The sequence below is a fragment of the Enhydra lutris genome, unplaced genomic scaffold (genome assembly GCF_002288905.1).
Source record: "Enhydra lutris kenyoni isolate GAN:26980312 unplaced genomic scaffold, ASM228890v2 scaffoldscaffold36, whole genome shotgun sequence".
NCBI classification, from domain to species: Eukaryota; Metazoa; Chordata; class Mammalia; order Carnivora; family Mustelidae; genus Enhydra; species Enhydra lutris.
Genome location: NW_019154120.1, coordinates 5,828,777 through 5,856,416, shown reverse-complemented (window position 1 = coordinate 5,856,416; position 27,640 = coordinate 5,828,777). Strand labels below are relative to the sequence as shown.

The 27,640-nt window shown below is 36.3% G+C and overlaps 1 protein-coding gene across 1 annotated transcript in view; it reads right to left on the bottom strand.

Annotated features, from left to right (window-relative positions):
- Nucleotides 1-949: 949 nt before the first annotated feature.
- Nucleotides 950-27,640, bottom strand: part of LOC111154243 (neuropilin and tolloid like 1) — a 111,215-nt gene continuing 84,524 nt past the window's right edge. Inside the window, exons 8-11 of the mRNA XM_022513737.1 lie at nucleotides 12,038-12,151; nucleotides 3,721-4,279; nucleotides 2,687-2,761; nucleotides 950-1,818 (exon numbers count right to left, since the gene is read on the bottom strand). Of these exons, the coding sequence (XP_022369445.1) occupies nucleotides 2,701-2,761; nucleotides 3,721-4,279; nucleotides 12,038-12,151 (734 nt within the window). The 3' untranslated portion in view covers nucleotides 950-1,818; nucleotides 2,687-2,700. The remainder of the gene's footprint in view (nucleotides 1,819-2,686; nucleotides 2,762-3,720; nucleotides 4,280-12,037; nucleotides 12,152-27,640) is intronic.

The window sequence follows — 27,640 nt, the reverse complement described above, 5'->3', positions numbered from 1 at the left end:
AATCAGTCAAGTCAAATACTAAAGGCTAGATTGTGACATAAACTGTGTACAAAATAGGTAGCAAAACAATAGAAATAATCTTTCTTTATCACATTCAATATATTTTCTATACATCAGTGTATCACATTCATGGAAGTGATTATTTATGTATATTGACTTTTTTTTAATACAGGTTATTCAGAATTGCTATGATAATTCTTTAATTATCTATCATAAAATTTTATTTTCTTTCCCATTTATTTGTTTCTGTAGCATATATGAAATTGAATTCCTAATGGAGATGGATGCAAGTAATTCATTTATAGGTTTGTAAAGCCTGCTTGAGTCACAAAGTTTTAACTGTGATAGACCAGACTACTTCACTATTTGAAGGACAGACTTCCATAGAATTCAGCAGTTTTGGAGATGTTGGTAAGTGGATTTACAGTAATTCTGATTTTTAAAATTTATTTTCTAGGAATACACATTGAATATTTAAAAAGTACCCATTTATTAAGTCAAACTTTAGAGAGTGTGTATATGATTCAACAGCAATTAAATATATTATATGATTTTGCTTTATTTATATTAAACACATCATGATTAGTAAGCTTTCGGGTATTATATGTGTGCCTGAGTAGGAGAACAACTCAGAATGGCATAATTTGGTTCATAAAAGGGCCTGTGATTTTAAAGCATTTAAAAAGATTGTCCTATTCTAAAAGGAGAACATAGTCCATAAAATTTGAGAGATCAAATTTAGAGAAGTAAGCCTCAATACTAAAAGACATCCTAGAGCCTAACAGGTAGAAAGAGTTGATATAAAGTGTGCACTTATGTAAGTCAATTTTTTATCACTCTAATAGAAGAAAACATTTTTCTTAACTCGTTAGAAAATTATTATACATTTTTATATATCTTTATATAAAAAGTTACAAGTAGCAAGCATATGACACAAAGAAATGGAAGCGTAACAGCAGTATTCGAGAATGCATGCTTTTTACAATGTGTCTAATAAAAAGGATATTTTTCCAACTCAAATATCCAGTACTGACATGCAAGGTATTTTCTCAAACTGTCAATTCAGTCATATTGCTAAGTGCTTAATCAAAAAACATTTCTACTGATGGGTCTGAATGGTAAATTGCCTGATTTCAAAACCTCTTTCTGAAACTTAGTATCTTCCTTCGATATAAAACAGAAAAGAAATTGGGGATATTTGGGAAAGACTAAAAAAAAAAATCAGATGTTTCTTATTGCAATCTACTATTTTTACTCATGACTCTTGGCTGCATTTAATCATAATACAATAATAGATGTTAATAGTCCATAAAACCTCTAGCTGGTGCTTCCATGGTCCATATTTTCACTTCTTAACTGTAGCATGTTCAAAATCCCTCAGGGACGCACTAGTCTCAAGCAGTCTATCTAATGAAAACAATGTACATGTAACACAAAGTTCATCCAAAATTGTGTTGTTCACATGTCACACAACGTACAATTATATAACAAGGACATAAAACAACATAGAAACAAAGTGAAACTAACAGTAAAAAGAAAACTTGGGATAGTCTTAATCAGGAACTAATTTCTTCTTCAAGTTTCCAGTAAATCTCAAAATGTATTTAAAAACTAAGGAGCACTTGGTGACCAGCAACCAAATTATGAAATGAACATATCATTGTGCAGCGGGGATGTCTTGCCGAAGGAATAACAAATGTCTCTAATTCTTAAGTTTGGATAAAGGCAGTGGAATGAATTTAGAAATATGTCCAATTTTCACAATTCACTAGAGAATTTTCGTTTCACAGTCCCCATGTTTGTATAAATAGTTCTTCTCTGAAAATAAAACACAGTTAAAACATTTTCTCCCAGTGAAAAACGCATACAAATACACAAATTTATCAAGGTAATATAGAGCATGGAAATGCATTCACCTAATTCAAGAATAGTTGATAGGCTTGAAGTGTTTTGAAGAGTTTAGCTGTCAAGCAAATTCAATCGGAGACAAATTAGTCTAATAGAGATATAGATTATCAAGTGCTAAAAGTAAAGCTCTTATGGTATTTGATCACAAAATAGATGTACACATAGACAACTAGTATTTATGGAACATTCACACTGTTAAGCTTTCAAATCTGGTATCGTAGAAGTTGGCATAACGTGCTGCACTTAACTTTGATGAAATATGCCACATGTTCATGCAAAAGTAAAGAGTGCGCACACCGTATAAACACCACCAAACACTTAGTGTATGAATCTGAGTAGAATATTGCCAAATTAAATAAGAAAATTACCAACTGCATGTGTCGGCTTCAGTTACATTGAGACAATATTCCATTGTTTTTGTTATGAAAAACTTGCATTTCTTCTGATATTTTTGAAAATTTACTACTTTTTTATTTTAACTTTAAAATATGTAAAATTTAACTTGCTAATTTAACATCCTTTTTGAAATAACATTCTAGTACAATGCCTGATGATAAGAATATGAACATTTATTTTAAAGATATGTATACTAAAAGCCATCACTCCATCAGCACCGAATCCAGCATATTTCTGATTATGAAGTATTATGAAACATTTATATCAAGAGATAATGAAAAAAGAGCACATTCCCTAAAAAAAATCTACAAGACAATTGCAACAAAACAAAACAAAACAGAATACAACAAGGTGGGAGAAGGAACCAAGGGCATTCGCTTACCTGGAATTTTCTTTTTAGACCCTAGTTGTGTTGTATTCAGATTCATGTTTGCTTAGAGACCCAATGAGGCAGAACCTGGAATGTTATGGCTATTTCATTCAACAAAGTAATACTTGCACAAAAAATAAATATGCATACAAATATTTACTTAAAAGCATTCCTAAAAATTCATAAAACTATGGAAATAGATTTTTTCCATCAGCATGCAAAAATATTAAATCAACTGAAAATATTTTAGGTTTTGAGGATGCATGATGAATTGAGAAAGTATGTCCATTTATAAAACAAACTAAATGCTAGTAAAAATGCAAAACAGGACATATGTATTTCGGGTTTGGGGGTTTAAAATAGATACTTTCTTCCTTAATTAAATTTTCTTTCCCCAAAATTTTTACCAATTTTAGGGCTAATAATATGATACTGATAATATTATCTTTATGTTGAAGATGAATCAAATGTTTCTACTATTTTTTCTACATTTAAATATAAATGTTTAGTATTTTAGCATACCGTACTATTATATGCAATTTGTCATGTAAGTATCATGTGATATGGGGAAAAAAGGGTTTCGGCATTTTCATTTTCATACAAAAAATATAATACATCATATTGCAAAATACGTTATTTTTACATTAAAATTATTTAATGAGATGGGCTACCCATCTTGGTGAGGCAGTTATTTCCAAATAGCATTTCATATCTGAAAATATATTAAGTATTGATGAAAGCAAAATTCATGAATATGTGGCAGCAAATTAGCAATACAAATTTATAATATAAATTAAAACCATAATTTTTGTAGAAATAAATACTATATATGTGTAGAAATAAATGAAATATCTTTGGTCTGTGTGTGCTCACACACAAACACCTATGTATATAAATAGGACTTAGGAAGGGTCTGGATAGCATTGAAAAGGAAAAGGGAGAGGAAAAAATTGAGACACTATGGTTTAAATCGTTAATAAAAAGAGAAACTGGAGGCATTTCAGTCTCAGGTTCTAGGTGTCATCAAAAAATCTATTGATACTGACCGCTGGACGGCTTTGTCGTGGCGGGACAGCCTGTGACTCGTCGTTGGCACCTCCTCGATCTCGTCGATGTCACAGGCATCTGCAGCATCTTGCGAGTAGTTGTGTTTCATGACGAGGATGTTTCTTCTGCTCATGGGTGGGATGAGGGGTTTGATGGGCTGCGGGGGCATCTCTGTCAAGACAGAAGCATCTCTTGTGCTGAGGTTACTGCGGCTGCCTTTCGTACTGGACACTTGTGACCCACAGTGATGGTCGTGAACGCATTTGGAAGAGGATCTCCGCAGTTTATGGTAGTTTTCAAAGTCATCTGCCACATCTGCAAAGTCAGCTGTAGCTGCTGTCCCTCTTAGAGTACATAACTCATAATGAGGAGGTTCAAACACCTCCTGGAAAACTGTCTGGTCAAAGTCCGATTTCCTTTGGACATATTTTTTACGAGGCTGTTTGATCTGCACAATGACAGAAATGATAATAAGGATGATCACAATGCAGGAAGTCACGCCAATGACAGTCCCGCTGGTGTTGCTGAGCTGGTCCAACAGGCTGGTTTTCCTCTTCTCTACAGGTTGAGGAGAGTGAAAACAACAAACAAAACAAGAAACAATCCATCAGGCATTAATATGGTAGTCAGAGCACATAAAAAGGTGTACACTGAGCTGAGAATTTGTACAGGCTTAAGGTAACATGAACAAATCTTTAAAAATAAACAAGAAGCTTCCCTTTTCACAAGGACTCTATCTTTTAAACTTAGAGATAGACCTCCCATTGCCCAGCATCCCTACTTTCAACATACGCTTGAAAAAAGTTCTTACAAGATCTTTAGCAAGACATTTGGAAATAAATTAGTAATGTTAAAAACAGTAAATTATTTTTCTCCTCATAGGTGTAAGAAAACATCCAAACTCAACTAGTGGGAACACGACTCTACCTATATTGTTTTGAATTTATTCCTGACTTAAATAACTGAACTCACAATAACACCAATATTCTAATACCAAAAGGTAATTAAATTTCTTGACAGACACTTCTGGAATGGTATCATGACTCCATCTGTGGGCCTTTTCCCCAATGAAACAACCACAACTGGTAAAAATAATTAAAAACAAACAAAAATCTGTATCTATATTTATACTTATATATCTATATCTATACCTATATCTATCTATCTATCATCTATCATCGTTTCTGGATATTGTCATAATGGAAACAGCAAATGGAAGTATATTTATTCAGGGAAGTTTACTAAATTTCTTTAAGAACAGTGAGAATCTGTCCTTTAAACCCATTCCCCACCCCCACCCCAATTTGCCATGATGGACGCTTACTTAGGGAGGTTTCAGACAATAGCATAGGGCTTCCTCTCCCTAATGCTCCCCACTTAGAGCTACAGTACCTCCCCAACTGGAGCAAACCACAAGCATCTCTCACCACCCACCAAATCCATAGTGTGGGTACCTACTGTATTTAGGCAAGAGAGCCTGAGTTATCAAGGGTTCCATTCTTCCTCCCAGTCCCCATTGGTAGGATGGAAACCCTACACCAGGTGCAGAAGGCTGAGAATATGTGTCTCCCATCACCCTTGCCCAACCTTGCTCATAGAGTTGAACTGCCTGGAGAGGCAAGCTCAGAAGACAAGGGGTTACCACCCTCACCCAGTACCCTACTCATAAAGCAGAGGTGTTACTCCAAAAGAAGTTGGTCACTATCCCTGCCTCCTTTCAGCACCCAGAGCAGTAATGCAGACACTTTGCCAAGGAATGGAGGTGGGCCACAAGAACAGAGAGCACTATAGCTTTCCCCAAAGAAAGTTACATTTTTTGAAACAGTGTGGAAAAGTTCAAGCCTAAGGATATCTCAAAACAACAGACATTTTCTGGGAAGTGATTTAAGAGGAGACTGTCAAGCTCCACAGTAACAATGAGCCAGACACTAGAACAGGTAGAAATTTAACATAAAATACCAGGAAAATAACAGGTAAAGAAAGCCCTCCTAGTTTAGAACAAATCACAACGCCTAGACTCAAAGACTAACCCTCAAAGACTCTAAGACCAACTAAAGGAACTGAATTTAATTGGAACAATTTACACTCCTGGGAACTGTCCAAAATGACAGAATAATCATTTGGCAATTAATAGAGACTAATAGCTGGGTGTGATAAAAAGACAGACAAATAAACAGGACAGGAAAAGAATGGTCAGAGAGTGTCTTACTAAACCATGACCATCTGAAGCTACGGTATGCTTGCCCACAGCATGGTCTCCATGCAACACTATCAGTGACAGACATTGCTGAAACAGGCCAGCCAACTCTACACTGACAAACACATACACACACACACACACACACACACACACACACACACACACAACGATAGCAGCAACAAGCCCTGGGGAGAGAGGAATTAGTATCCAGAATTGCTACAATACATTATCTAACATGAATTTTCCAATAAAATATCCCAAAGCATGTAAACAAATGGTTTAATGCAATGCATACACAAGGGGAAAAAAGCCTAGGAGAGGGCCAGACATCAGACTTAACAGACAATGATTTGTTACAAATATGTTCAAGGAATTAAAGGAAATAATGGCTAGGAAGTAAAGAAAAATAGGAGAATAAGGTCTTATCATATGCAGAATAGCAACATAGAAACAAAAATTACACAAAAGAAAAAAGTGAAAAATCTAGAGTTGAATGGCACAGTTGCTGAAATAAAAACTTGATTTGAGTGACTCGGCAGCACATTTCAGCTGAAAGAGGAAAGTAGCAGCAAACTTGAGGAGAGATGAAGGAAAATTATACAATCTGAAGAAGACTAAGATCAAAAGATGCAGAAAAATGAACAGAGCCTCAGAAAATGAGACAAACCATCAATGGTACCAACCTAATGGATGAGAGTATAAGAAGGACAGAAAGTAACAGAAAAATATTCAAATAAATAAATAAAAGGTGAAAACTCCCCAAATTTGGTGAGCAAACTCCATCCAAGAATTTCAACAAATTCTGAGTAAGATAAATGAACTGATACCCACACTCCGACCTATAAGATAAAAAATGTTGCAAGAGAAAATCTTGAAAGCAGCAAGGAAAAAATAACTCCTCACATAGAAAGGAACCCCAATCAAATTAATAGCTGATTTATCATTAGAGATTTTGGAGGCCAGAAGACAGAGGCATGACACATTCAAAATGTTGTAGGCCAAAAAACCAAAACAAAAACCATTGATCAAAAATCGAATATCCAGCATACTAACTTTCAAAAATGGGGATAAAATACACATTTCCAGGTAAACAAAACTAAAGATAATTTAATGCTGAAAAAATGCCTTAAAAGAAATATTAAAAGAAATTATTGGGATTGAAAGTAAGTGACTTCAGACCCTAATTCAAACCCAAATTAAAAAATAGAAAGCAAATTAAAGAGGCAAGTAAATATTGCCAATAAGGGCCATTATATGCATAATTACAAAGGACTATATAGTTGCATATATATTTGGCATTCTTCCCTTAACTTCTTAAAAGAGTAATGTCATACGTATAAGATTGTAATCTTGGGCCTATAACTTAAAGAAATAGTAAATATTTGGTATTAACAATACAAGTGATGTAGGTAGGAGCAAAACTGTCCTAGAATAAGAAGTGACATCAGATGGGAATGTGAATCTACAAAAACAAAAGACGAGAATCATAAATGGTAAAGCAGAAGTGTTATGTAATGAACTACATGAATATGCTCTTGCTCTAAAATAATGTAAAGTAATAATTACAGCAATGTATTCTTTGATTTGAAAATACATAAAAATAATATGGACAAAAGTAACAGGTAAATAGAAAGAGAACAGAGCTATATTGAAATAATGTTATTAAATTAGTATAAATCTGCAATACATTCTGAGAAGTTAGGCTGTGTGTTATAAGACCTAAAGTAATCACTAAGAAAATAACTCAAAAAAATACATTAAAAGTCATTAAAGGAATTAAAATGTTACACTAGAATGTATTCACTTATAGCAAAAGAGACCAATAAAAGAAGAAAAGAGGAACAAAAATATGTGGGACAGAGAGGGGAAAAGAAGTAAAGTGGCAGATGTAAATCCAAATATACATCAATATCACCACTAAATATGAGTGGATTAAACGATCCAATCAAAAGGCAAATATTTTCAGAATGGATAAAAAAATAAGATCCAACTGTATACTGTCTATAGAAAACATACTCTATATTCAAAGATACAGATGGACTGAAAACAAAAGGATGGAAAAAGATTGAGTATACAAACGGCATTTAGAAGAAAGCTGGAGTGGATGTGCTAACATTAGACCAAATAAAACAAAAAGTGATTGGTTTTTAATGATCAATAAGAGGGCCAAGCCATCAGAAAAATACAACAATTTTAAACATATATGGACATAACAACTAAGCTCAAAAATACATAAAATGAAAATTTACAGAAGTGAAGAAAGCAGAAAATTCAACCATAATAGTTGGAGAATTGAACAGGTACTTTCAAAAATAGATAAAATATAAAGTATCATGTCATCTGCAAAGAGAGAGAGTTTGACTTCTTCATTGCCAACTTGAATACTTTTTTCTTTTTGTTGTCTGATTGCTGTTGCTAGGACTTCTCATACTATGTTGAACAAGAGTGACGAGAGTGGACATCCTTCTCGTGTTCCTGATCTCAAAGGGAAGGCTGTCAGTTTTTCCCCACTGAGGATGATATTTGCTGTGGGTTTTTCATAGATAGATTCTATGAAGTTGAGGAATGTTCCCTCTATCCCTACCCTTTGAAGGGTTTTAATCAGGGAACAGATTCTGTATCTTGCCAAATGCTTTTTCTGCATTGATTGAGAGGACCATGTGGTTCTTCTCTCTTCTCTTACTGATTTGTTCTATCACATTGATTGATTTGTGAATGTTGAACCACCCTTGCATCCCATGGATGAATCCCACCTGGTCATGGTGGATAATCTTTTTAATGTACTGTTGGATCCAAAGATAAACTGAAAATGGATAAAAGACCTCAATGTGAGGCAGGAATCTATCAAAATCTTAGAGGAGAGCAAGGCAGTAATCTCTTTGACATCGGTCACAGCAACTTCTTTCAAGATATGTCTCCAAAGGCAAAGGAAACAAAAGCGAAAATGAACTTTTGAGACTTCATCAAGATCAAAAGCTTCTGCACAGCAAAGGAAACAGTCAACAAAACAAAGAGGCAACCCACGGAATGGGAGAAGATATTCGCAAATGGCACTACAGACAAAGGACTGATATCCAAGATCTATAAAGAACTCCTCAAACTCAACATACACAAAACAGATAATCACATCAAAAAACAGGCAGAAGACATGAACAGACACCTCTCCAAAGAAGACATACAAATGGCTAACAGACACATGAAAAAATGTCCATCATCATTAGCCATCAGGGAAATTCAAATCAAAACCACATTGAGATACCAGCTTACACCAGTTAGAATGGCCAAAATCAACAAGACAGTAAATAACAAGTGTTGGAGAGGATGTGGATAAAGGAGAACCCTCTTACACTGTTGGTGGGAATGCAAGTTAGTGCAGCCACTTCGGAAAACAGTGTGGAGATTCCTTAAGAAATTAAAAATAGAGCTTCCCTATGACCTTGCAATTGCGCTACTGGATATTTATTCCAAAGATCCAGATGTAGTGAAAGAAGGGCCATCTGTGCCCCAATGTTCATAGCAGCAATGGCCACAGTTGCCAAACTGTGGAAGAGCCAAGATGCCCTTCAATGGACAAATGGATAAAGAAGATGTGGTCCATATATACTATGGAATATTATGTCTTCATCAGAAAAGGATGAATACCCAACTTTTATATCAACATGGACAGGACTGGAAAAGGTTATGCTGAGTGAAATAATTCAAGCAGAGAGAGTCAATTATTATATGGTTTCACTTACTTGTGGAGCATAAAGAATAACATGGAGGACATTAGGAGAAGGAAAGGAAAGGTGAACTGGGGGAAATTGGAGGGGGAGACGAAGCATGAGAGACTGTGGACTCTGAGAAACAAACTGAGGGTTTCGGAGGGGTGGGAGTGGGGGGGTTGGGTGAGCCTGGTGGTGGGTATTAAGGAGGGTACATATTGCATGTAACACTGGGTGTGGTGCATAAACAATGACTGTTGGAACACTGAAAAGAAATTAAATAAAATAAAATGGAAAAATAAATAAATACCTGGATCAGTCTATACCTAAACTGGACCTACTGACAGAGTCTTCAGTTACATACCAAATATATAATTGACCTTTAACAATGCAGGGGTTAGGGACACGATCCACATGTTTTTAAAAATCCATGTACAACTCTGACTCCCCCAAAAGCTAACTGCTAACAGCCTTTTGTTGACTGGAAACCTTATGATCATGTAAACAGTTGATTAACACTTAATTTGGTGGTGGGTATTAAGAAGGGCACGTATTGCATAGAGTACTGAGTGTCATGCATAAACAATGATTTTGGAACACAAAAAAATAAAATAAAATAAAACTTAAAATAAAACAAAAATAAAGTCCAAATGTAAAAAAAAAAAAAGATAAAATATGGTAGAAAATGAAAACAGAAACTGAAAATTTGAACAATGCTGTAAACCTACATCTCTAGAGCAAGCCACCTAATAATGGCAACATGCATTCTTTTCAAGGGTACATGGGACATTTTTTAGGATACACCCTATGTTAGTCTGTGGTACTAACTCCAATAAACTACAGGTAGGCCTCGTTTCCTCGCACATCACCTTGTTGCACTTCACAGATACTGATTTTCAACAACTGAAGGTTTATGGCAATCCTGCATCGAGGAAGTCTATCAGCACCCTTTTCCCAATAACATTTGCTCATTTTGTTTTGCTGTGTCACATTTTGATAATTCTTGCAATATTGCAAACATTTTCATTATTACTATATTTATTACAGTGACCTGTGACCACAGATTTTGACTTGCTGAAAGGTTTTGTGATGGCTAGCAGTTTTTAGCAGTAAGTACATTTTTTTTTAGCAGTAAGTACTTTTTAATTAAGCTGCATAATGCATTGCCTCTATACACATACTGCTATCACATCATTAATAGACTACAGTGTAGCATAAACAAATTTTATATCCACTAGGAAACCAAAAAATTCATTTGACTTGCTTTATTGCTACATCAGCTTTATTGTGGTGGTCTAGAATGGAACCCGCAGTATCTCTGAGGGTAGCCTGTCACAAAGATAGAAATGGTAAAGGTGTGTTCCCTACAAGAGAATGAAGTAGAAATCAAAATAGTGGTCTTGCCATCTGGAGAAGATAAACATGGAAGCTCATAAAACCTATCCATTCACATTCTCTTCACTTCTCTCTCATGTCAAATGGTCCTATATATGTAGGAACAAATCCCATTGGGCAAATAAAGCTTATGACTACCAATCATTAATGATGCTAATTTAAGATTCTACTACACAGAACTTACTTTCCCATCCATTCAGAAGTGGTTCCTTAAGTAATCACCTACTCCCACCATCAAAATAATCAAGGCTGCATATGCCTTTCTCCTTGACCATGAACCATGCCTACTATGGTGATGCCTCTTGGCTTCCATCCACAGAACACATTTTAATAGACAATACTGGACTTGCAGCATGAAAGGGTTAATTGCCTGTTCTTTTTCCTTTACAAATCAGTTAATATTGAACCTGAATAAAAGAATATGCCTGGCATTTTTCAGCTTAACTAAAACACGCAACATTCATAGCCAACCCATGGATTGTTATCTACATAAACAAACCTTTGTGTTCAAGCTAGAAAAGGGAGCAGGGACATTGGGAGCTATTTTCATTGGAAAGGAAGAAAAGCATTTTGGTAGCAAAACAGAAGTCAAGTTAAGTGGCTGGAAGTACCTGAAAGCACAAAGGTTCCTTTAGTGCACCTTTCCCCTAGAGTACGTGCACACAGTCCAGAGAAGACAGACTGGTGAGAGGTGCAGGCACAGAGGAAAGGCACTAGGTCTGACAGGAAAAACACTCCGCACTAAAAGCTGCCTTTCCTCTCCAGGGCTCTGCAGGCGCTAACAAGGTGTCTTTAATGAGCAATCAAATGTGAAAGATTCTCTACTATACATTAATGAATAAGGAAACTTCTGGCAAAAGCAAAGAAAGACGTTTACACATGAATTACAAAATATACAGGAGGCTCCACAAAGCCCATATGCATGTCAATTTTCAAGTCACTCTGATACATTTCCACATCCTAATAAAGGCTTCCCACTCTACAGGCAGAGGACTTCTGCAAATTTTTGATCATTACCTTTACAGTGATTCTCGTCCCAAGGATACACACAGTTCTGGAGTCCATTGCAGACCAGTGTATTGTTAATACACATGTTACTGTGGCAGAAGAATGTATTGCCTTCACAGGGAGCTAAAGATAAGAGTAGGAAAGGAAAATGAAGAAAAAAGTTAGACCTGATACTCAGTAGTAAATCACTCATATTGCAAATCTAAAAACAAAAAGAGTAGAATGATAATTTCCCGTCAAATTGAGATAAATCACCCAACATTCTGTTCTCAGAAGTGCTGCCATTGTGGTAATTATTCCTTGTGTTGCTAACAGGGCTGGCACTTCTCTAGATGTGCTTAGTTTATAAAACTGGCACAGGGGGTTTCCATCATAAAAATGAAGTACATTATCTATATGGGTCTTTTTTCTTTGACTCGGTGCATTCATTTAACGAAAATAAAGTGCCTGCTACATGGATAATGCTATGCTTTTCACTGAAATTCTGTCTGCACAAATGTAGTATTGTGCAAAAAGTCTTCATTCAATTAAGATTGAAGTCATTGCGTGAAGCACAGACTTGCAAAACACTAATGAAGAAAGTATGTATCAAACATCCTTATAGCATCACCCAAGAACATGAACAAAACAAAGAATGCCACGGAAATTCAGAACAAGGAAAATTAATCCTGAACAACATAAGAAAAAATGTACTGTTCTCGTCAACGTTTAACACATGCATGGTGATGAAATTAGCCTACTTTGCATGTATTTCACATGTCCTAGTAACTCTAGGTACAGTGATCCATGATCTCAGGTTGCAATGTACACTCAGGGTGTTGGGAGGTAAGATAAGAACACAGGGAAGGTATCCAATACATAGATATGAGAAATAGTGAGGAGTTTAACACAGCAAAGTGTAACATTAGATATGACTTCAATATTAGGAAATACATTTATTTATCAAAGTAATAGGATGTTTACAATCATCAGTCTCTGGAATAACAGTGAATTCGGGATGGTAGTTTATGGATCATGCTTTACAGCTAATTTTTGTTTTTACCTTCACAGTGATCCCACCTATCTTATAAAATGTGACTTTAGTGTTTCATTATTTCTCAATAATAGTTCTAAAACCCTTTTAAGGATAGATTCTAGAAAAACATATTCGATATAAAAAACATCATTTACAGTGGCTAATCGATGAGTAAAGATTTATTAATGATCAGTACTACTTAAATGCCAGTCATGTGGTAATGACTTTTTCACCTTCAAGACTATATATATCATGGGTATTTTAGAAAGTTAAATGTATTTGTTATACTAACCAAAAACGTCAGGCAAATAATTTGCATATTGCAACTTAGTGTATTTTAACACACCTAGAGAAATCCTAACAATAGAAATAACAAAAAAAAAAAAAAAACAAAACAAAAATACTCAAGTCTTGAAAATAAAAAAAAAGGCAAAGATAGAGCTAACTTAAGCAAAGTGACTCCTTCTGGATCTCCACAACCCTGCCTCCACACTCTTCCCTCGCCCTTCCCAGAAGGACAGTTCCTTCTTCCCTTGGCTTGGTTTGACTTTAGGTCCCCGGCTAAAGATTTAAAAATGTGTGGTGGTCATTTTGAAACAAAACAAAACATATTGTAGAGTAGAAAATATACAGTAGTCATTCTGAAAAGAAAATATCATGCTAAACATGGGCTGGTGACTTGTTAAGCATCATATAAGCCTTTTAGAATGTAAAATGTAATGATCTGATATATGATTGCAAAAATCTGCTCTTTAGTAAGGAATGAAATTTAAATTTCTGTATTCAGAAATGGCTTTTGCAGAACTGATACGGTCTGTTAAGCAGATAATGAATGTTGTCAAAATGTGCACATAGAACAAGAAGGAGTTTTCAGCAAATGGAGTGGCTGCAAAATGCCTTAGTAAAAAACAAATAAAAAAAAATAAATAAGTATGCCTTAATAGATTGGGGTGGTTCTGAAAGTACAGTTATCCATCAAGTAAAAAAAAAAAAAAAACCTTTAAGAGGGCATACATTTTATTGCTCTTCCAGAATAAGTTGGAAAAGTTGCTACAATTACTATTAAGTAGAATGGGTTAGTTTTTAAAATTTTAAGTATGTAAATAAAAATGACATTGGATTCTGTAATTAAATGCAATACAAGAGAATATTGGTAAGAGCGATGAAACTTGAATTGTGAATTCTCCAAATGGGATTTTGTTTTTAGTTCTGCTGGTTTGTAAGTTGTGAACGTCTCTTAAAAACCAATGTACCAGTATCAGCTATGGTTAAATATTGGTGGTTCGACCAGTAACCTAACAGGTAATCAGGACTGCCAAGAAATCACATTCCTGACGCACTTCTTTACATCAAGTGATTAGGGAAATGTGCCAGTTAATCATCTCGTTCTTTCCAATTATTATTATTCTAGGTACCATTCCATCTTCTTCTTCTTACTTTTGCCAGAATTTACAGAATTGCTATGAAAATGACAAACACAAATAAAGAAGCAAATCTTGCAGTGGGTAAGAAACAAATGTATAACAACTTATATTGGGTTCTGAATGTTCTCGTATGTCTGACTATTTTTCTCACGTAAATGCACATAGGCAATGGTTCATTAAAGATCTTATTTCTACCTCCCGCTCAAAAGACAAAACGGCACCTTCCTGCCTCCCAAAGCAAGCTATGTTCTTATTGTGCTTTCGAGGATGTCTGGACACATTCTACACACTGACATTATTTCCCATGACCCTCCGTACATTCCGGATATCTGTGGCTCAGAGGCCAAGTATGTTCCTCCCCTCTCTCTGTCCTGCAATAACCATTCTCCACTCTGCTATCCAAATCGTATCAGCACTGTATTCTCTGTGCAGTTTTGAAATATTACTCCAAGCTACCAAGAAAATTATCTTTTTCTTAAATCCTATTATACCTAAAATTTTCAAAAGAGCTTAGCATGTAGCATATGCTTATCATCTTTCCCCACATGTTCTTTGAGACTAAGGGCATGCCTCTTAAAAATGTTCATTTTTAATCTGTCATATGGCTTAACATTTCTAGGCTTATAGTAAATATTCAACAGATACTTTTAATTGATTACTGTTCCTGAGCAGAAGGTTAACTCTGGAGGTGCCTGGGTGGTTCCATTGGCTAAGCATCTGACTTTTGATTTGGGCTCAGGTCATGGTCTCAGGGTCTTGGGATCAAGCCCCGTGTCAGGCTCCACACTCTGCATGGAGACTGCTTGTCCCTCTCCCTCTGCTCCTCCCCCTGCTCTTTCTCTCTCTCAAATAAATAAATAAAATCCTTAAAAAAGAAAGAAAGAAAGAAAGAAAGAAAGAAAGAAAGAAAGAAAGAAAGAAAGAAAGGGGAAAAAAAAAAAAAAACAGATTAACTCTGGCCAGGGTGCCTACCTGAGTGTCCCAGAAAGCAGAAGACTGTAACAGGTGTGTTTATTAGTGGAGAGCTAGCCTTCAGGTATAATCCAATTTGTGATATTCTCAGAAACTACACCTCAATCATTTCCTTGGCTCTTACTATGGCAGAGAAAGACACATTCTACCGGTTTGCGAAGGACTTGTTCTACTTAGAAATTCAGTACGCATTGTCATAAGCTCTTGCCTCTTAAAAACCAGCCGCCTTATTTCCTATAACTACCTGTAACAAACTGAAGGATGAGATTTACCCACAAGAACATGGCCATCGAGGAAGCAATACTCAGTTCAGACTACCTCACATGCATGGTTCCCAACATCAAGAATCTACTTATTTCTGGAAGGAGGTTTTCTGTTGCTATCAGGATAGCAAATGTAGGGGCGCCTGGGTGGCTCAGTGGGTTGAAGCCTCTGCCTTCGGCTCAGGTCACGATCCCAGGGTCCTGGGATAAAGCCCCACGTCGGGGGGGGGGGTCTCTGCTCAGCAGGGAGCCTGCTTCCCCCTCTCTCTCTGCCTGCCCTCTCTGCCTTCTTGTGATCTCTGTCAAATAAATAAATAAAATCTTAAAAAAAAAGAATAACACATGTAGCTTGATACTGGCTTTTAAAAAACTAACTATATAGAAAAAAAAATATTTTCATGGCTTTTGTCTTTGAACTTTTTTTTTTTTTTTTTAGAGAGGGAGGAAGGGAGAGAGAGAGAGAGAGGGAATCGAGAGAATCTTCAGCACACCCCCCACTGAGTGCAGAGCCTGATGGACTTGATCTCACAACCTTGAGATCATGACCTGAGCCGAAATCAAGAGTCAAATGTTTAACTGGCTGAGCCACCCAGATACCCCATCTCTGAACTATTTTAAAGTGTACTGAAAAATGAGCACAGCTCTGCAACCTTGCTTCGTGGAAGGACTTACTGAACATCCCCATTTTATTATTTAGATACAATGCTAGGTATTTCGTTTTTAAGAGAAGGACAGAAACTGAATGTAGTGAACTACTCTAGTCAGTCAAAAGAACGTCGTGTGCACAACTGCAGCATTGCTCTTGATACAAATCCTGCAGGTAACATAGAAATTGGATATTCTAACCCCACAAAATGGGTTTTACCTCACCGTTCCCTCCTGCACCAAAATATATCCTTCTGTGCAAAGCATTATTATTATTATTATTATTATTATTATTATTATTTGGCTATATAAGAGACTGCACATTAGAACAAAGCTTAGCCTGTGTTTCTCCAGACACTTCAATCCAGGACAGCAGAGTCCTGATGACCCTATTGTGGGCAGAGCTGGGTTTCAGCTTCGAGGAGTGGTAATCCCAAAGGATAGATGGCTCCTTCCATGAACACTTACTAGTTATCACATCTGTAAAATGGGAATAAGGATCAGACTTACCTAAGTGATTTCATAATGCCGAGAACTGTGGATGCAAGCATTATAGCTGTGACCATAAGCTGTTCCAGGATGCAAGCATTGCACGGGGACTGTGGATCCAGACTGCTTGAGACTGAAACCCAGATCCACCCCTTTCCAGGCTGTGCAAACTTGAGCCAATGCTCCTTAAAATCCCCCAATTTCGGTTACACCTGTAGAAGGGAGGCTAGTCTTGACTACCACAAGCAGTTGTGAGAATGAAAGGTGATCTATCTTGAAAAACTGTAGCCAATATGGGATAGACACATGGTAGCTGGTTTTGAATTATGATGATAATTACCCCAAATCAAATAAATAAATACAACCTATAATATTAAGGAGATATAGAATATGAAAGTAGAGCAATGTAATATTAAATAACGGTCATTCTAAAAGTAGTTACCCGTCAAGTAAAAAAAATACCTTTACGAGCACACGGTCATTCACAGATCTCTCACCAACACTGGATGACCATGCAGACCTAAACGAATGATTTCATACGTGACAGAGTGTAATAAACGGTGTCTAAAAAGACGAGTTACACACAGATGTGTTTACTCTTTTGTGTAATAAAAGGCATAGCTATTCTGTAGCAAGTACAACACTGTAAGAGAAATAATTAAATGGTTTCAGCACATAGGTGTATAAGCTATTATACTTCAGGGTGATATTTAAAATATCTAGCGATCAGCTCAAGGGAACCAACCATGGGAGCAGTGGGACGCTGACCGCTGTGCCTCACTGGGCACTCCCCCACAGCGGTGCACACCAGCTCTGGGACAGCCCCGTTCACAGCCAGGAATGTATCGTGAAACATCTTTTCCTTAAAAATGTCTGGGGAATATTAATTTTGGAGTGTCCCTAGCATATCTTTCTCCAAGCTGTTACTTCCTACAACACCCATCGTTCATTTCACACAAATCCAATGCCAAGTGCGAAGCAGACAGCTCCCTTCTAGGAGTCACGAAATGGTTTCAAATTATTTCTAATATAACATGAAGGAACAATGACCGGTTACCAATAATTAACCTTACAAGACTCGCAGAAATTAATGCATTTATCCCTTTTCTCTCTTGAAAGTAATTATATGAATTTAGCAATGTATTTAAATGTGAAAACAAAGTCACTAGTACACCAGAAACTTGAAGCTCCAACTCTTTGAATGTATGGTGTTGTAGTATTTTCATATAAAAAGGTAAGTCTGTAACCAGTCTCCATTTTTATAGTCAACTACACACCTTTCTAGATATGTTCAGGACTTTCCTGAAACTGAGACTTGCTGAGTTATTTTAACATCTTGGGGAGTAATTTCTTTGCTCTACTCATGCCTAGTATTTTATACTTTATATACCGAAGTTCAATTCTAAAAAAGAAAGAGAAAATAGATTTTATGCATGTTAAATACAATGGCAAATGCCGATCTTACCGCGTGCTTAAACTACATTAAAGGAAGAAGATGCAGAAGATAGTTAGGATATTCCTGATTCACAGGATAACAAGACAATCAAGATATGTGCATTTTCTCACACCAAATTGGAAAGAGAGATTCAAGTCTCATCCTGGAAAGCCAAGACCAGCAAGTGTGTAAAATAGATCTGGGTGTTTTGGCACAATATGAGTGTTTTTTTTTTTCTGGCTCTCTGAGTGTTTTTTCTGAAGTTTTTAGTGATCCATAAATTGAGTTTGGACAAAAGTGACAACATTGTTCTACCTGTAATAAAGTTTTCGGAACAGAGAAACAACAGACAGATCCAGATTTTGAAAGCATTGATGAGTACTTTAAGTCCAATTTTTAAACTTCAATTTAAAACATCTTAAGTGAACATTTATCCAAATATTTCATGATAAATTCTTTGGAAACATGAAATTTAATGCAACATTTTGCTCCAGCAAGGAAGAAATGCACTGTGGATCAGTAAGACTGAGAAACATGTACCTTCCATTATCAGCTTTTGGTAAACCCTCCCTTGTTCACAGAAGTGGGTACCATGAAGTCCATCTAACTTAGTTTAATCCAGATGCTCCAATTTTATTAGTTTACCGCTTGATAGACAAACAAGAACAAAAACAAAAGCCAAAGCAAACTCTTGAGAAGTCTTACCCCGGTGTTCAAAAATTATCATGATAAAATTCTTATTTCTTGAGGGAATAGAGAACAGCATGGGAAATTACTAAGGTATAAAGTTGGATGAAACACTAGGAAATAGATTATTTTAAATTATAAAGCCTCACATACAAATATGCACATGGAAGATTTTACTGGAAATATTAAGCCAAATTGTGGGCAATGACTATTTCTAGGATATTCAAAAATTATATTTATCTTTTATTGAGGAACGTTCCATATGAACATATACACATAAAAATATGTATACCTACACTTGTGTATCTGTACATACACACACATTTATTTTTTGTAATTCGGAGACACCTTTTAACTTTTCATGAAAATAGTACCAAATAACATTTTTAAAAATATATCTTCTCTTTTATAATTTAACTAGTAAAATAATAGTTTTCACATAACATTTATACCTTACTATATTTAAAGATAATGAGTGAACTTAGTTTTCACTGAATTCCTTGCTTTCTTTGGGGTTGTTTTTGAAATGCTCGCTTGTCCCCACTCTCACCACAAGGTGGCAAGCATGCACCATATTTCCTGAAATAGCACTTCACTCTTTCCCGATGTTTAAATCCTACAGGCGTCTGAGATAAACAACACATACCTATATGTTGCTGATTTTTAAGAAATAAAAACTTCTGTAGAAGACAACCAAAATAATTTTGGGCATATCTGAATTAGGTGAGGGAGGACAAGAGAAAGAAGGGCAGTTGCAACACTGAACATACAGGAAGTTTTATTTAAAATTTTAATAAAGAGTCATAAAATGTATTTACTCTAATGTTAAAGGTCTAATCTTGAATGTTTCATCATTTTTCAATATTTTTCCACATATTTATAAATATTGTTCCACTTCTGTACTTAAAATTTTTAAATTTATAGTAACTGTTTAATGCTAAAGTTCCTAACGCTCCTTCTCACTACTGGGGTCATTTCTTCACAACGGCTTTCTTTTTATTTTATTTTTTTTCTCTTTTTCAGTTCTTTTTTTAATTCCAGTATAGTTAACATACAGTAGAATTTGTTTCAGTCGTACAATATAGTGATTCAGCAACTCTCTATAGGGCTTGGCAGTCATCACGGTGAGTGTTCTCAATCCCTTCACCTGTTTCTCCCATTGCCCTTCTCACCTTCTTTCTGGCAACCACCCATTTCTTCTCTGTAGTTAGGAGTCTGTTTTCCGGTTTGTCTCCTTCTTTCTTTATTCTTTTGTTTTGTCTCTTATATTCCGCAGATGATTGAAATCATATAGCATGTTTCTTTCTCTGACTGACTTCCCTTAGCATAATACTCTCCAGATCCAACCATGTGGTTGCAAATGGCAAGATTTCATTCTTTTAACGGCTGAGTAACATTCCATTGTGTACACACCGCATCTTCTCTATTCATTCATCTACTGAGGGACCCTTGGGCTGGTTCCATACTTTAACTACTGTAAATAATGCTGCAGTAAACACAAGGGAGCACATCTCTTTTCAAATTAATGTTTTCACCCAGTTGCATTCTTTTTAAATTCAGTAATTCACTAAATGCTACCTTTAGAGAATATTAAAATGGAAATTAGAAACTGGCAGATTTCTTTCTGAAACAAGGATACTTCAAATACGTGTGTCTTATGGTTAATACAACTATCATTAGTGGGTTCGTTCAAGGTCAAAGGACGTGATACTCCACCAAGAAATGGAAGTGATGATCCTCTTTTCCTTTTACTGATTCTACCGTGTAAACGACAGCTCAGATGCTCCCTCCACACCTCCTGACCCGAGTCTTGTTCTCTCCACGCACAAACTCCTGATTCTCGCCTGCCTCAGGTCCTTCAACTTCTTTGACGTGAAGTTTGTCAAAAGCCCACTCCTGGGACGCCTGGGTGGCTCAGCTGGTTAAGTGGCTGCCTTCAGCTCAGGTCATGATCCCAGCATCCTGGGATCGAGTGCCACATCGGGCTCCTTGCTTGGCGGGGAGCCTGCTTCTCCCTCTGCCTCTGCTGCCTCTCTGCCGGCCTGTGCTCCCTCGCTCTCTCTCTCTCTCTCTGGCAAATAAATAAATAATCTTATAAAAAAAAAAAAAGCCCACACCCTCTCTTCTGGCCTGTGTGGGTGCAGCCACACACACGCACACACATACACTCACACAACCACATCACTGGGTCTTCTACTCCTAGTCATTATCCCTCGTGAGTTCTCCCATGTGAAGTTGGAGTGGAAATGGTCACAGAAATGTGTGGAGCTGCAGGAGAGTGAGGATGTAGCTTGGAATACACTTACATGTCCTTGCTTCCATTTTTTAATTCAACTTTTATCAGCCTTGAAGACACTGATTTATGAAAACTTTCTGACACTCAAGATGCTCTACAGCCTATCAGTTCCTTTGCCTGGGAGATGGAAATAAAACTTAAATTTATCATAAATATGTAAATGGGATACATATCCGCATTATATATTTAAGTAATGAATTCATACTAAGGAGTGAGATCTAGCATACTTGGAAATTCAATTACTTTTATTCAATAATTTTAATTGATTTAGATGACAGAGAGGATTTTTCCCTCTGCCTCTCAGAACCCTGTAGTCAAGTCTCCAGGGTCATCATCCGAGGTCCCTTCTCTTCTCTATCCACCGTCTTCCCCTAGGGGATCCCAGCAGACTCAAAATCTCTGACACTCTCTTTTCTCCGGGGCTCACCCTTCTGGCTCTGTCTCCCAGCTGAGGTCCAGCTTTATACCAAACCATCGAACTCCTTTATAACATCTCCACTTGGGATTCTAAGTACCATCTCAAATGGAACATGTCTGGATAGGCTTGCAGAAACAGCTGTCACCTTAATCCTCTTTAACTACCCTTTCCCCAACCCATTCTTCCCCTCACACCTTCCTGACGTTAATAAGGGACAGGACTATCCCTCTCTCGGCCCTTAACACTGAAGGTTGAGGTCATTCTTGGGCCCCTTCTCCCTCAATACCCACATCCAAAAGGCCTTTAGTTGTCTCTGCCCTATCTGTCTGTCTGTCTATCTCTCTATCATCAATCCATCTACCAAGTTCTTGCCGTCGTTTCCACTGGTACAAGTGGCTCACGGGCACTTGTCACCAACTTCTCTCCTATAGCAGATCCATGGGCACAGCTGCCAGAAGAAACCTGGTCATTTAAAACTATAAATCAGACCATGGTTCACCCCACTTTCAAACACTCTAAAACTTTACTTAAAAAGTTAGATTAAATCCCAAACTTCTCAGGACCCCTTCTGCTCTTCCAAAATCTTGACCCAGCTACCTCTTGAACTCCAACACCATAACCACGGGACCCCCAGATCCACACCCTTGCCCCCCATGTTACCCAGTGTTGTTGCTTTCCCACAGTACTTATTAGGATTAGAGTTTATCTTCTTCACTTAATGTACCCATACATCTTTTTCCTCCTCTTATAAAAAGGTAAAGCAAGGGAGTTGTCTTATTCACTGCTTTTCACTTGGGCTTTGAATAACACATGCCTTTTGGAGACACTTACTAAATACTGTTGACTGACAGGCATCAGAGCAAAAAGTTTTCAATAGTAAAATGGATATGGAGGGCAAACTTCCCATTAAATTCTGATGATCATTTTAATTTCTAAGGAAGAGGTAAACTTGGGGCGCCTGTGTGGCTTAGTGGGTTAAAACCTCTGCCTTTGGCTCAGGTCATGATCCCAGGGTCCTGGGATCGAGCCCCACATCGGGCTCTCTGCTCAGCGGGGAGCCTGCTTCCTCCTCTCTCTCTGCCTGCCTCTCTGCCTACTTGTGATCTCTGTCAAATAAATAAATAAAATCTTTAAAAAAAAAAGAAAGAGGTAAAATTTTCTTAATAAATTAAAGGGAAGAAAAATCTAAAACATCAGAGATAACAATTATGAGTAAGCATCTGAGTAAGAATTCAAAAACTTCAAAAACTGGATTCAAAAGTGTATAGCTTGCTGCTAAGTATCATTTTGAATCATGATATTCTAATTACAGAAAAATAAAATGTAAATACATATATATGTATATACATATATATTTAATATGTATATTAATTTAATATGTATAATATGCATATATGTATATATATTTAATATGTATATTATATATGTAAATATATATATATATATATATATATGGCCATTAGAATTGTCCCCAAAACAAATGTTTTCTTTTTCCCTAAAATAAATGGAAAAACTCCCCCTGCCACCATATTTTAAACTTAAAAGGGCCCTGAGGCTATGCAATTAGAGAAAATGACTTTTTTTTTTGAAAAATGCTGACCAGATTTCAGGCCAGAAATAGATTTGTGCCTCTTCTCTTCGTCTCCTTTATCATCTTCAAATATTTTTTTTTTGAAAGATCAGTATCTGCCTCCAAAACTCTGTGTTCCAATGTGACTTAGTTATCTGTCAAAATATCCAGTATTCCAAACTATGGAAAGAACCTAGATGTCCATCAACAGACGAATGGATAAAGAAGATGTGGTATATATACACAATGGAATACTATGCAGCCATCAAAAGAAATGAAATCTTGCCATTTGAGACGACGTGGATGGAACTAGAGGGTATCATGCTTAGCGAAATAAGTCAATCGGAGAAAGACAACTATCATATGATCTCCCTGATATGAGGGAGAGGAGATGCAACATGGGGGGTTAAGGGGGTAGGAGAAGAATAAATGAAACAAGATGGGATTGGGAGGGAGACAAACCATAAGTGACTCTTAATCTCACAAAACAAACTGAGGGTTAATGGGGGGAGGGTGGTTGGGGGGGGTGGGATTATGGACATTGGGGAGGGTATGTGCTATGGTGAGTGCTGTGAAGTGTGTAAACCTGGCGAGTCACAGACCTGTACCCCTGGGGATAAAAAGATATTATATGTTTAAAAAAATAAAATTTAAAAAAAATGTAAAAAAAAAAATATCCAGTATTATTAAGATACATTTTAATCTCTTTTAAATACAAGAAAATCTATCCACAATTTCAGTCTAATCCCACTCACATTTATTAGATTCCCCCAATCTCTCTGCTAGAATCACATATTGCTACGGCTCCAAAAAGACATTATATTAAGAAAAGAAAAGCATCTTCATGAGAAAATTATATTCCACAGAGGCCATTTCTTTCCTCACATAGGACATGAGGCACATCATGATCTTATCCATTCTGTTTGATTCCAAGAATGAGTGTACATTTTTATACTATGCTACATCTGCCCTGGTCGGCTACATGATGACTTATTCATCATCTGTAATCAGACAGGACTGCATGACCATAAGGAGGATATTACGGTTCTTTGCGGTCAGTACTCTGATGGTTATTGTACTTGGACATGTGTCTCAGGCTTTATTTTCATGACTGTTGTAACCATGTCTGCAACAGTTGTAGAGACATGCTGTTCTGTTAAAGTTACTATATTTGGTTTCATTGTCAACCATGCCAAGTCCCCAAAATGGGAACTGAGGTAAATAAAGTTTAGAGTGGAGAAAACATGGGCCATCATAACCTTGAGTTTGTGATTCTCCTAGTTCAAAGGCTAACAATTCAGAACAATAGTTTTCTGTCTGCATACAATGACTATGCAAAGTCTACTTTCCATGGTAGACATAAACTACACCAGCTGTAAAGTCAGAATCAAAGAAATCAATATATGTTATCCCCAAAGAGCCTACCAAAAATTACAAGGAATTTACTGCCTTTATTCTTGTGCACAGGCTCCCTGGCAGACTGACAACTTAACTAAAGACAATGTTGACCTAAAAGTTCAATGAAAATTTTGCAAAATTTTCTAAGTAATTCAACAAATACACATAGAAACCAACATGATTTAAATATTTTAGTCTAAAAAGTCACCCAAGGAAATTGATTTTAAAATGTTAATTACTCCACTGACCTGTATACCTACATGCATACTATTTAAAAACATAATTTGAGTTAAATGACCAAGTCAATAATAAATGTCCACCAATAATTAACTTCAAATATTAAAATATTTCTGATAGTTGTTTTCTTTATGCTACAGTTGGACTCAACCACATGCATTAAAAGGAAGGTTGGGTCCCAGCAGACTATACAATTTTATATTATAATTCCTTGCTCAAAGTCCTCATTAAATTTGCAAGTAAGAAACTACTGACTATGAAAATTTCAGTATGGCAACCACCATTTGCTCTGTTCTGAACACATATATTTAAAAACATACATTTAAGACCTAGTAGCTTATTTCTGAGGGTAATCAGAACACAACTGTTGATGTAGGTATGGCCAAACAACATCGCAACAGGGTCAGGGTCAGGAAGGTCAGAAATGGGAAAAATGAAGAATGAGATCTCTGACGTGGGAGGGCAATGGTTTTCAACCAGGACACCCAGCAACTCTTGAGTCACGATTTGTGAAACGGATCAAAAGCAACATTTCTTTCTTTCTTTTTAAGATTTTATTTATTTATTTGACAGAGAGAGAGATCACAAGTAGGTAGAGAGGCAGGCAGAGAGGGGGAAGCAGGATCCCTGCTAAGCAGAGAGCCTGATGCGGGACTTGATCCCAAGACCCTGAGATCATGACCTAAGCCGAAGGTAGAGGCTTAACCCACTGAGCCACCCAGGCGCCCAAAAAGCAACATTTTCTAATTACATACAACATCTCAAATATTAGCACAAACTCAAAGATTTACTCATGTCACCTAGCAGAGGAAGGACTACATGACCTCGAGTGTTCTAAGAACATTACAAAAATATAGGCTTACCCATCAGCATCTGTCATACCATACACAAGCCATCAAGTGAGAGGGTCTTGGAGGTAAAAGGTTGAGAAGTTCTAGTGTAGACCATGGTAATTATCTAGTCTAAAAGAGCAGATCATTAGATAGTCACCTGTCCTCATGTGTTGGCATTATTACAACCCCCCAAAAAAACTCTTGATCGGTTATCATTTCCTGACATTGTAGATGCGTCTTGATTTTCTCAATATAGAAAATAATGTATATATGGGGCACCTGGGTGACTCAGTTGGTTAAATGTCCAACTCTTGATCTCAGCTCAGGTCTTGATCTTGGGGTCATGAGTTCAAACCATGCACTGGGCTCCACATTGAGCATGGAGCCTACCTAAAAATGTGTGTGTGTGATGTGGCATATATACTCTTCTCATATTTAATACATCCTTTCAGAAAGTCATTTATGTCAAATGTTTTATTTATTGCTTTAAAAAATATTTACAAAAACAAAAACTGTTCATTGTAGAAAAATCACAAAACATTGAGAATCAAAAAACCTCATCACCTAAAAATAATCACTATTACTACCTTAGATGCATTGCCTTCTACACACATGCATTGCATATATAGTAGATACTTTATATTAAACATTTATCACACATGTTGATAGAAATATACAAATCATAAGAGTGAAAAGAGTATATGTATTTTCCAAGAACCATCTAACCATTAACTTAAGCAAGTTTCATTTTTTTAAATGATTCTAAATGTATTTATCACTAATATATATACACTTAGGTTAATTTTTTAGATTTACAGGAGAGACCTTAATTTTATTTTTTAATCTTTTTGTTTTTTATGATTTTTTAAAAGATTTTACTTATTTATTTTGCGGGGGAGGCAACATGCAAGTAAGGGGAGCAGCGGAATGGGAGGGAGAGGAAGGAGAGGAAAGAATCTCAAGCAGACTCTGTGCTGAGCAGGGAGCCTGTTGTGGGGCTCTATCCCACGATCCTGAGGTCATGACCTAAGCTGAAACCAAGAATCAGAAGCTTAACCGACTGAGCCATCCAGTATACTTTTTAAAAATTTTTAAACCTGTTTTAGAATTTTGATAGATATGAACTTACCCTTCAGAAAACTTCCCCTTTTGTACCATCAGACATCTATTCTCATTTTACTACACCATCTCCAAAACTGGGTATTTTATTATTGCTATTTTTGTAAAGCAATTTGATAGATGAAAATGAGGTCTTTTTCCTATTGGAATTTACATCTCTTTGTTCACTAATATGGATAGGTGTGTGTTTCCTGTACCAACAATCCATTTAGCTTCTCTGGATATTAAATTTTCACTTTATCTGCCCCATTTTCTTTTGGTATGCTTATGTAACTTTCTCTAATCATCTTATGCAATCTTTATTCCTTATCAGTTAAGAATATTTACCCACTGCCTGTAGTTTCTGTTGCCAATTGCTCAATTCAGCTTTTCCTTTTTGAATTTTAATTATGTTTTTATAATAATACATATCCTAAAATTTGTATATTTGTATATCTGATATGTTCCCTTGTCTGTAAAGTGTTTTATGTCTGTTTTAGAAGACAGGCCCAAATCAGACATATATGCAGAAATTTTCCCAGCCTATTTTGTGTATTACTGATCTTTCAATCTATGCCATCTGGTATGGATGCAGCTGTAAGAGAGACATAAGTAAATATTTCCTGTATCAATGAAGTAGTCTTAAACTTTTTAAAACACACCAAGCCATAACAGTGAGGCATGGAGATCTCTATCAGTAAACACATCACTTTATATTTTGGTCTGTGTTATAACTGGTAACATGGTTTCCTGTAATAAATACCACTTTTTCTGCTTTCATGAAATACATGTAAATACAGTGCTTTTCAGTCTTACCATTTACCCTAATCTT